This window comes from Artemia franciscana, chromosome 4 (assembly GCF_032884065.1).
Source record: "Artemia franciscana chromosome 4, ASM3288406v1, whole genome shotgun sequence".
In the NCBI taxonomy this organism is placed as follows: domain Eukaryota; kingdom Metazoa; phylum Arthropoda; class Branchiopoda; order Anostraca; family Artemiidae; genus Artemia; species Artemia franciscana.
Genome location: NC_088866.1, coordinates 16,432,685 through 16,445,003, shown reverse-complemented (window position 1 = coordinate 16,445,003; position 12,319 = coordinate 16,432,685). Strand labels below are relative to the sequence as shown.

The following is a 12,319-nucleotide window of genomic DNA, read 5'->3' as shown; positions in this document are numbered from 1 at the left end:
AATGTTTATAGGAATTTGTTCAGCATAAAAAAAAAACATCAACAAATAAATAAATCTACATTTAAAGTTCTGAACTTGTAAACCTAAATTCTAAAAATTCTAGTTCCAACTAGTGCCCATAGCAACCAGTACCACTAAAATTTAGTACTAAAGTTTTTTTGTAGTTTCAAAAGAGCTATTTATTCTAATTAACTACCTTTGTGATTCAAGGGTCATTCTTAAAGAATTGGAACAGAAATTAGCGTAAAAATTCAGGTATTGACAAGAGAGCGAACCCCCGAATATACATACTAATTTCTATATATATATATATATATATATATATATATATATATATATATATATATATATATATATATATATATATATATATATATATATATATATATATATATATATATATATATATATATATATATATATATATATATATATATATATATAATATATATATTTATATATATATATATATATATATATATATATATATATATATATATATATATTATATATATATATATATATTATATATATATATATATATATATATATATATATATATATATATATATATATATATATATATATATATATATATATATATATATATATATATATTTACCACTTTGTCAGTACCCAAGGTCTTATTATTTTCAGCTATTTTAGCACCGTCTCTTACGCTTATTCGAAAGCAAAAATTTTGCGTTACTTCGAAATCGCAGGGACATTTTACATGTTATTGTATACCATTTACTGCAGCTTTCACTGTTAAACAAAATTTCAGCCCATTTTCTTTAATGGCGACCATGGCACTCAACCCTATTTAAATCTAAAATGCTCAACTCAGTACTTTTAACCAAAATATCATTCATCTCAGAATCCCCTCCCTCAATTCAAACCGTTACAACTCAGCCCCTGTTTGACACAAACTCAATTCAAACTTGTGCAACTTAGTCCCATTTAAGTTAACCTTATTTAATGTAACTCAATTAAAAAAAAATTAAAATAAAAGCTTCTGAATTCCATTGAACTTAAACCGAATTAACTCAATGCTATTCATCTCAACCCTTATTCAATTCATCCCTCACTCATCTAGATCTCCAGTTAAATCGATTTTTTTGTAGTTCAACCCCATCTAACTCAACTTATTCAATGATTAGAACGCTTTTCGATTCCCAAAGTCCTATCATCGGTTATTTATGCAGATTAAACTAAGTTTAGGAACATTATCACTTATTGGCATGATTGCACTCACTTCAATCCCTTGCAGTTAGGCTAAGCCTAATTCAAATTAATTTCGTGAAAATCTGTCTCCTTCAACCATTAGAATTGTATTACCATTGGTAACTTGGTTGATAATAAAATCTACATCTAAAACAGATTTGTCATGGGGACTGATTTTGTCAAAAGTCCAAAATCACCATAAAAGTTTATGTACCCAATCGGCTCGAAACTTGCATTCATTAGTCCCAGGGTTAGAAGGAACAGCACAAAATTCGCATTCGAATTAAAACAATCTCTGTTTCAACCTGAATGCTTCTATCAAACAGTTCGTGGTTGCGAACAACAAGTAAGGAGCGACACGGCTTAATAGTAACCAAAACTTTAAAAAACAGAATTTTGATATCAATAGATATATTAAAAGAATTGGCTTAGTATGTTGATTCCAGATAAATAAATTACATTAAGTTTAGTCTTACCCATCAAAAACTACGAGCCTGAGAAAATTTGTCTGATTTTAGAAAAAAGGCGGAAAGACCTCATAGAATTAATATAATTTTAATGAAAGAACCCCATCAAAGAACCCTACTTTAGAGGTTTCAAGCTCCTATCTGACAAAACGTGGAATTTTGTAATTTTTGCCAGAAGAGAGATCACGGATACACGTTTATTTGTTTTTTTTTTTTTTTTTTTTTAGGGCTGATCGTATCGACCCAGTGGGCCTAGAACTTTGAGAAAGAGCTCATTCTAACGGAAAGAAAAAGTTATTGTGCCCTTTATAAGTGGCCAAGACAATTGGAGGGCCACTAGGCCCCCTTCCTTGCCACTGTTTTCCCAAAATTGTCCGATCAAAATTTTCAGATATTTTGTTCAACATAGTTGAAAGTTCCAATAAGTATATCAATAACTATGACCTCCCCAAGCCAATGGGGGGTCTTTCAGGTCTTTCAGTTATAAAATCTGCCCATTGTTTACGTATGGTATTTGTTATTGAGAAGTATGCATGCATTTTTCGGGCGGGGAGGGGAGGATGAATTTTCTGCTCGGGGATTCAGCACGGGGAGAATTTTCCATGGAGAAGGAAGTTTCCAAGGGGCTGAAATTTTCAGAGGAAATTTTACACTGAGGAATTTGCCAGAACTCTTATACAATATTTCTTTATATGTCTTGATTTCTCTTTACCGATTCAATGTTAGACGTGGAGATGTTAAGGGCAATTGTCCGGGGTAAATTTTTGCCAGGATGGAATTGTCCAGAGGATATTTCCGTGGGGAGGAGGATTTTCCCGTGGATAACCTGGCGTTATTTAAGAAGATCTGAAATTAAATAAAAACAAGTTTTTTTCATCTGAAAGTAAGGAGCAACATCAACATTTAAAACGAAGATAAATTGTTACGTATGTGAGGGGGATGCCTCCTCCTCAACACCTCGCTCTTTACGATAAATTTTCGATTTTGTACCAGTTCTTTAAAAGTGACTCCTGAAACACAAGGGTTGTTTAATTAGAACAATAAGCAACTTTTTTTAAGTACTGAAAAACTTTATCGTGAAGAAAGAGGTGTTGAGGAGGGGGCAACCCCCCTCATCTGTGTAATAATTAATGTTTGTTCTAAGTTTTAATGTTGCTCCATTCTTTAAGTAGAGAAAGCTTTTTTTTATTTAATGTCTCATAAGATGGAAAAATATATAAAAGCAAACAACATCATAACCGAGATAACTGAAAAAAAAATGACTGTGGATCGACAGTTTAATTTATATACATAATGATATTCATTGCGAAAAGTCTTGGTAACTTTGGATTTGTGAAAGTTAAAACTGAGAAAACATTTGTGAAAGTTAAAACTGAGAAAACATTGAAAATGAATTTTGTTTCCAGTGAAGTACAAATTACGTATTGTTCTTTAGAAGGTATGGGGGCGTTAGCCCTACTTCTCTTAAGTTTTGTTTTGAGTTTGACTTGGTTACTTAGTGTAATTTCTGCTCCTTTTGGGTTTTGTGGTAGTTCTAAGCTTGAAAAATTATTTGATTTCTTTTTTCATCATTTTTGGTTCAGTTTTGGTTTGTTTTAGTTCATTTGGTTCAGTTCATGTTTGATTCGGTTCATTTTTGATCAGTTCAGTTCAGCTATATATTTTTCTTTGAAAAACTTCTTTTATGGGAAAAGTTTTTTTTTAAATTGATTTATGTTCGCTTTTTATTGACATATTCTTTTTTGAGTTAAGAAAATAACATTCTAAATATTTTTGTTTTTTGTCCTCTAAGAATTCATATTTTGGCTTATTATTTATATGCTGGACAAAATTTTTCGATAATTTTTAATAATATATATCCTTTGGAAAATCTGGACCCACTTACTACAGGATCGCTTGATTTAGTTGACACCTTCTTAAGTTTCCCTGAAAAATAAAACTTAATGCCCTTCCTAAAAAAGTTTACCTATGCTGTTTTGACAACCTGGATACACTTACACTTTTTTCATTTGGTTCAATTGTAAGAAGAGAAGTATTAATTTTAGTAGCCCTGAAAGTTTCAACCTAAAACCGTTTGTCGCTCCTGAAAAATTGCTGAACAACTAAACTGAGCAACTTTTCAAACCGTTACATTGGAATACATGTTGGATATGATTATTCATTTTTTACTTTAGTTTAATTTGGGTTTTAATTAGTTATTCATACTAATTTCTCTCGGTTTGAGTTAGAAATATTATGTGGTTTTATTTCTGCTCTTTTAAATATCGCTATTATCTTTTATAATTTTTTAGGGTGGGTGGAAGAGGGCGTTAGACATTTTTTCATATTTAATTAAGCCAAAAAAAGAAGATTACTTCACTGTAGAGTAACAGTGTGGGGTAGTTTTGGTCAAAAAACCCTCATGTTGCTGGAAAAATGGCAAAAACGCTATCTGGTGATAAAACGTAAATCAACAATCAGTTTAGTAAATCAGCAATCACAAATCAACAATCTAACCTATTGAATTTTTTTACTTAGCCTTTCAGTTTATAAATTAGACTATTGTGGGATGCCACAATTTAAAACTAGACTAGCGTACGCATGCATACTTCTTTTCTTTTAACTAGGTTGCTAACAAAAGATATAGCTCCCATGTAGAGCAGCAGTGTTTCCTAGTTATGGCAACAACCCTTTAATTACACCCAAAAATTGCATAAAGCTATCTATTTTTAACACCTAATTATCTATTCAGCTTAAAATTATTGAAAGTGTATTTTCATGGCCTCTTAAACTATAAAATTAAACTAATGTGCGGTGGCATATTTTAAGCAGTCAGATTACAGCCCGACTGAATACCTTTTTTTTTTTTTTTAATTGAATTACTAACAAAAGAGATAGCTCCGCTCCGGAGAAGCAATATTTTTAACAGTAGTTTCAAAAAATAGTCTACCACGTTGTGGCATGTTTTTTTTTTTTTTTTTTTTTTTAATAAGTTAAAAAAGAGAGGTAGCTTTAAAGTACAGTAACAATTCTTACTAGTTTAGCCATAAATCCTTACTATTAGTCTAAAAGTGCTAAAAATGCTACTTGGAGATGATAGCCAAATCTCCGATCAGTTGGAAATTATGCAAGATTTATTTACATAGTCTCCCAGTTTAAAAACACCACACTACTACATAGTGGCATACTGGTGCCAACCCATATAAAAACTTGTATAGAAAAACATTTGTTTGTCTAAATACATTAACGAGTCCTCCTCTTAGATTATCTTCATAGGCTAAAATATATTTCAACTAGGCCATCAGTATGAATGTTCGAAGTTGCTTTTTAATTGAAGAATTTATATATTTCACCTAAACATGGTAGCTTTTAATTTTCTGTCCAAATATTTTGACAAACAAACACTTGCTTACAGATACTTGATAAGTTCTTGATAAATGTCAGTAAAGTACTATATAACTTTAGTTTGGGTTGAGCCTTGGGGTAGCCTTCCTCGCATAAAGGACATTTTTTTCAGTTTTTTGAATAGTTTACTCATTTTTGAGTGATTATTGATCAACAGAAAGAGCAAACATGCAAGTTTAAGAAGATACATAGTACTGAAGGAAAAAAAAAAAAACAGAATTTGCCCAGATCCTAAAATCTTTTCAGATACCCTACTCTTGTGTATGAGCTTGTTTTATATAATATTTTTGATGATTCCTAATAAAATCATGTTTTCAGGGTGGAGTTTTCCTATTTCAACTTATGGACAGTTATTCAGCCAGTGGTATAACTATGCTTTGGGTTGTAACATTCCAAACAATCGTTATTTATTGGACCCTTGGGCGAGGAATGTACAGAAAAATGATTGCACACATGCTTGATAGAAACATAAGCATATACTTTGAATTCTGTTGGGGATATATAGCTCCAGTTGTCATGACGGTAAGCCCTCTTTTCTTATGTTTATTTATGTATGGCATATATATATATATATATATATATATATATATATATATATATATATATATATATATTATGCATATACTTACATACTAAGTTTAATTGTGAGCCATAATTGTGTATGTTTTTATGTATTTTTTATTTTTTCTTGAAAACCGGTCCATATACTTTTTCGGTAAAATTGGCATCCTGGGATATTCTGACCTATAAAAACAATCTGGATAGGTCACAACTTTGAGAAAATTCGTTAGGAGTCTTAATTTTGGAAGAAAAAAAATATGTGAGAGACGTCATTTTCAGATATATCAGTATTGCAAAGACATTGTCACACTTGTCACACTTATGTGTGAAAATCGAAGATTCTCAAGGATTGAGAAGTTTCTATTAAATTGCTCAAAGACCAAAAGACTGGTAATTGCAAATATATTTGCATATATTTTGACAAGGGTCTACAACAGTTCATAAACTTTAAAAAAGAAAACCAAAAGTTAGAAGCTAAGTAGAAATTGTTGTTAGTACTTGGATTTGACTGAAATATCAAGTATCTTTAAAAAGATACACTATGAAAAGACATTAAATTGCCCAAAGAGCAAAAAACTAGTAATTTAAAAAATACGTGTATATATTTTAACAAGGGATTACAACAATTCCAAAATCTTTAAGAAGTCTGAACTTCTTTTGGAAACCAAAAGTCTGAAGCTCAGTGCAAATCGTTGTTGGGACTCGGACTTGATTCGATAATCAAATATCTTTGAAAAGACCCAGAATGAAATGAAATTAAATTGTTAAAAGAGCAAAAAACTGGTAATTGCCAAAATATTAGTGTATATTTTAACAAGGGATTACAACAATTCCAAAATCTTTAAGAAGTCTGAACTTCTTTTGGAAACCAAAAGTCTGAAGCTCGGTGCAAATCGTTGTTGGGACTCGGACTTGATTCGATAATCAAATATCTTTGAAAAGACCCAGAATGAAATGAAATTAAATTGTTAAAAGAGCAAAAAACTGGTAATTGCCAAAATATTAGTGTATATTTTAACAAGGGATTATAACAATCCAAAAACATTAAAAATAAAAACCAAAAGTTTGAATCTTAGGAGACAATCGGTGTTAGAAGTCGAACTTGCTTCAATAATCAAATATATTTGAAAAGACACAATGTGAAAAGACATATCAGTATGAAAAACTTATCTAGAGATAGACCCAAAAAAAAATTCGAAGCGTTATAAATAATAATTTGTTGGAAGAAAAAGAAGTTTTGTCTCACTATCTGAAGAATTAACAAATCTACAACCCGGACCATCATGTAATGCCAGACAAAAAGGGCAGCTAAAGCAAAGGGCGTTGGCATTAAATTCACAATGAGTGAAAATCAACAGCTTGGCCCATCAGATAAGACAATACCCAAAAACAAAATTTAAAATTGTTATAAATGAAAATTCGTTGAACGAAAAAGAAGTTATTGTCCCACCACCTGAACAATTAACAAATCTACAACCTGGACCATCATGTAATACTAGACCAATAAGGGCAGCTAAATCAAAGGGCATTGGAAAAGCGTCTGAAGAAATGAAAATACAAAATGAAGAAGAAAAAGATGGCATTAGAAGATAAGCGACAGCGAGCTTCAAAATATGTCAAATTGAAAAATGAAAGCGATGAAAATTTAAAATGACGATTCTTTGGGACCACCTGAACAATCAAACGTGATAAGGCCAAGAAAACATAGAACAAAGTCCAAGAGAACAAGAGATAATATAAATTTATATAAAGGTATTTTTATACTTTTTTTAGGATCTGAATTCCACATCTCCTCTCCCCAAGCTGAACTTTACAGCATTTGCAGGACTTCTCTCATTATAAAGTTGCCTCACACCAGCAGTAATCATAAAAAAGGTATATTTCTTGGAGGGCTTTGATGTCCTTCTAGGAGCGCTTTCAAATTTCCTTCTTAAAATATTTCTCTTTTTTCTTTTAAAATAATTTCCTTTTAGAATTATTAAAATAAAATATTTCCCGCTTTATGTTACAAGCATATCGAAAATTTCATTTTAGGAAAGATCATCACAGCGAAAGCCTCAATCATTTTTATAAAAACATTTTTATTTCGATATATCCTTATAAAAAAATACATATTTCTTCTGAGTTCCTTGATGTCCTTCTAGATTCATTTCCAAAAGATGCTTATTTTTGCAGGTAATTTTTATTTTCTACTGTGCCACATATGAGCCAATTAAATATGGTGGCTTTTACACATACCCTCCTTGGGCAGAAGTTATCGCCTGGCTAATCAGTTTGTCTTCTATGATCATGATCCCAGGATATGCCATCTATTTTATTATAATAAATAGACAAGTTGGCTCTATAAAAGAGGTTAGTATTAATCGTTTCTTATTATGGATTAATATAAAATATAGTTTTATATATAATAGATATGTATACATCGATTTTATATATATATATATATATATATATATATATATATATATATATATATATATATATATATATATATATATATATATATATATATATATATATATCTTCTATATATATAAAAATAAGTTGTCTGTCTGTCTGTCTGTGGATCAGGTGACGTCATGTTTCTGTGTTAACTGACGTCATGAAATTAGTTGTCGTCATTTTTGCTTTGACGGTGACGTCATTAATGGTATTTAAGACATGCGTTCACGGAAAAATGTTTAATTGTAAAATGACTGAAGGTTCGGCGATATGTACTTCATAGTGATGCTGAAAAATAAAGAAGAAAAAAAAACTGAAAAAATGTAAAAAACTAAAAAGAAAAAACACTCAAAGATAAATTACAGACCGGGACACAAATGACGACCGACACAGAGGGAATACAAATGACGACCAGGAACCTCAAAGAAAAATTACAGACTGGGACACCCGGACACAAATCACGACCGGGAATATAAATGACGACCGGGACGCAGGGACACAACTACAACGGGGACGCCGGGGGCACAGGTGGGATATATAATTGACGACTGAGACACAGGGATAGTTTGAATAGAAATTACAGACCGGGACACCGGGACACAAATGACGACTGGGACAGTGGGACACAGGGAATATAAATGACGACCGGGACACTCAAAGAGGAAATACAAACTGGGACACCAGGACACAAATGACGACCGGGACACAGGGAATATAAATGCTATTTATATGCACAGACAATGGGACAGCGAAGAATGTTGTATATTCGCATGTTTTACGTAGTTAAAAATATAAAATGTTTAATTGTAAAATAACTGAAGGTTCGGCGATATGTACTTCATAGTGACGCTGAAAAATAAAGAAGAAAAAAAAACTGAAAAAATGTAAAAAACTAAAAAAAACTAAAAAGAAAAAACACTCAAAGATAAATTACAGACCGGGACACAAATTACGACCGACACAGAGGGAATATAAATGACGACCAGGAACCTCAAAGAAAAATTACAGACTGGGACACTCGGACATAAATCACGACCGGGAATATAAATGACGACCGGGACGCAGGGACACAACTACAACGGGGACGCCGGGGGCACAGGTGGGATATATAATTGACGACTGAGACACAGGGATTGTTTGAATAGAAATTACAGACCGGGACACCGGGACACAAATGACGACCGGGACACTGGGACACAGGGAATATAAATGACAACCGGGACACTCAAAGAGGAAATACAAACTGGGACACCAGGACACAAATGACGACCGGGACACAGGGAATATAAATGCTATTTATATGCACAGACAATGGGACAGCGAAGAATGTTGTATATTCGCATGTTTTACGTAGTTAAAAATATATATTTATATCTATCTCTATTCACAGGTGGGACACAGGGACACTGCTACAATGGCGCGTAACTAATATGGCGCGTAACGACTTACGCGCGCGGGGGGGCTTGGGGGGGGGGCGAAGCGCCCCACCAACTAGGTGTTGGGGTGGCGAGAAGCGCCATCCCAACAGCTAGTATATATATATATATCTATATATATAAAAATAAGTTGTCTGTGTGTGGATCTGTGGATCAGGTGACGTCATGTTTGTTCGCATATGACGTCTGAATTATTTCACACTAATACAAAAGAAGAAAAAAACTAAAAAAGGTAAAAACTACAAAAAAAACTAAAAAGAAAAAAAAACTAAAAAAGCTAAAAAACTAAAAAAAACTAAAAAAAGGTAAAAATCTAATAACTAAAAAAAACTGAAAAAAATAAAAAAAGGCAAAAACTACAAAAAAAATAAAAACTAATAAAAAAACTATAAAAGCTAAAAAACTAAAAAAACTAAAAAAAACTAAAGAAAAGGTAAAAAACTAAAAAAACTAAAAACTAAAAAAGAAAAAAACTAAAAACAAGGAAAAAACTGAAAAATAAAAGAGAAAAAGAAAACTAAAAAAATATGAATAAATATAAATAAAAATAAGTTGTTTGTGCGTTATGTCTGTCTGTCTGTCTGTCGATTGACGTCGTGTTTGTCCGCATATGACGTCTGAATTATTTCACACTAATACAAAAGAAGAAAAAAAACTAAAAAAGGTAAAAACTACAAAAAAAACTAAAAAGAAAAAAAACTAAAAAAAACTAAAAAAAGGTAAAAAACTAAAAACTAAAAAAAACTGAAAAAACTAAAAAAAGGCAAAAACTAAAAAAAACGACGACCGTGACACCGGGACACAAGGAATATAAATGACGCCCGGGACACTCAAAGAGAAATCACAGACTGGAACACCGGGACACAAATGACGACCGGGACACAGGGAATATAAATGACGACCGGGACACAGGGACATAACTACAAAGGGGACGCCGGGGTGCACAGGGGGATATATAAATGACGATGGCGACTCAGGGAATGGTTGATTAGCAATCACCATCAACAAAGCTCAAGGGCAATCATTAGAATCATGAGGTATAGATCTGAATACGGATTGTTTTCCCATGGACCATTTTATGTTGCATGTTCAAGAGTCGGTAAACCTGACAATCTATATATATGCACAGACAATGGGACAGCAAAGAATGTTGTATATTCGCAAGTTTTACGTAGTTAAAAACATATATATATATATATATATATATATATATATATATATATATATATATATATATATATATATATATATATATATATATATATATATATATATATATATATACATATATATATATATATATATATTTCTATCTATATTCACAGGTGGGACACAGGGACACAACTACAATGGTGCGTAACTAATATGGCGCGTAACGACGTACGCGCGGGGGGTGGCTTGGGGCGCGCGAAGCGCCCCCACCAACTAGGTGCTGGGTGGCGCTTCATATATCTATATATATAAAAATAAGTTGTCTGTGGATCTGTGGATCGTGGATCAGGTGACGTCATGTTTCGGCTGACGTCATGAAATTAGTTGCCATCATTTTTGCTTTGACGATGCTTAGTATATTGTAAAACACATTAATTTGGTTAATAATATACCATTTAAAACACCAAAATGAACATTCTGGAGTAGTCACTCGATGAGAGAGGGTGTCAGAACGGAGAATGAAGGTCCCAGGTTCAAATCCTGGCTAGGCTAAAAAAGGTAAAAAACTAAAAACTAAAAAAAAAAACTGAAAAAACTAAAAAAAGGCAAAAACTACAAAAAAAACTAAAAACTAATAAAAAAAAATAAAAAAGCTAAAAAACTAAAAAAACTAAAAAACTAAAAACTAAAAAAAACCTAAACTAAAAACTAAAAAAAAAACTTAAGAAAAAGGAAAAAACTGAAAAATAGAAGAGAAAAAGAAAACTAATAAAATTAATAAAAATAAAAAAAAATAAAAAAGATAAAAACTAAAAAAGTAAAAAGAAAAAACGAAAAAAAACTGAAAAAGCTAAAAAAAAGGTAAAAACCAATAAAAAACTAAAAAGAAAAAAAGGAAAAAAACTAAAAAAATTTTCATCTAAAAAACTAAAAAAGGTAAAAACTAAAAGAACTAAAAAAGAAAAAAAAAACTAAAAAAAGGAAAAAAACTGAAAAATAAAGGAGAAAAAGAAAACTAAAAAATATAAATAAAAATAAAAAAAACTAAAAAGATAAAAACTTCAAAAAAAACTAAAAAGAAAAAATAAAAAAACTAAAAAACCTAAAAAAAGGTCAAAACCAATAAAAAAAACTAAAAGGAAAAAAAGGGAAAAAATTAAAAATTTATTTCATCATATACCAATTAAAAAACGAATGTATACCGGGATGACGACCGGGACACAGGGAATATAAATGACGACCGGGACGCAGGGACACAACTACAACGGTGACGCCGGGGGCACAGGGGGGACATAAATGACGACGGGGACACAGGCAATGTTCGATTAGCAATCACCATCAACAAAGCTCAAGGGGCAACAAAGCTCACCATCAAACAAAGACGAACGGGACGCTCAAAGAGAAATTACAGACTGGAACACTGTGACACAAATGACGACCGGGATACTGGGAATATAAATGACGACCGGGACACAGGGAATGTTCAATTAGCAATCACCATCAACAAAGCTCAAGGGCAATCATTAGAATCATGAGGTATAGATCTGAATATGGATTGTTTTTCCCATGGACAATTATATGTTGCATGTTCAAGAGTCGGTAAACCTGACAATCTAAATAAATGACGATACTCAAAGAGAAAGCGACCGGGAC

The 12,319-nt window shown here is 31.7% G+C and overlaps 2 protein-coding genes across 2 annotated transcripts in view; both read left to right on the top strand.

Annotated features, from left to right (window-relative positions):
* Positions 1 to 12,319, top strand: part of LOC136026070 (uncharacterized) — an 83,522-nt gene that overhangs the window by 44,217 nt on the left and 26,986 nt on the right. The gene's annotated exons all lie outside the window — the stretch shown is intronic.
* The window catches only part of LOC136026064 (sodium- and chloride-dependent GABA transporter 1-like), an 88,672-nt gene that overhangs the window by 67,487 nt on the left and 8,866 nt on the right, over positions 1 to 12,319 (top strand). Inside the window, exons 10-11 of the mRNA XM_065702256.1 lie at positions 5,394 to 5,597; positions 7,812 to 7,988. Coding sequence (XP_065558328.1) covers positions 5,394 to 5,597; positions 7,812 to 7,988 — 381 coding nt within the window. The remainder of the gene's footprint in view (positions 1 to 5,393; positions 5,598 to 7,811; positions 7,989 to 12,319) is intronic.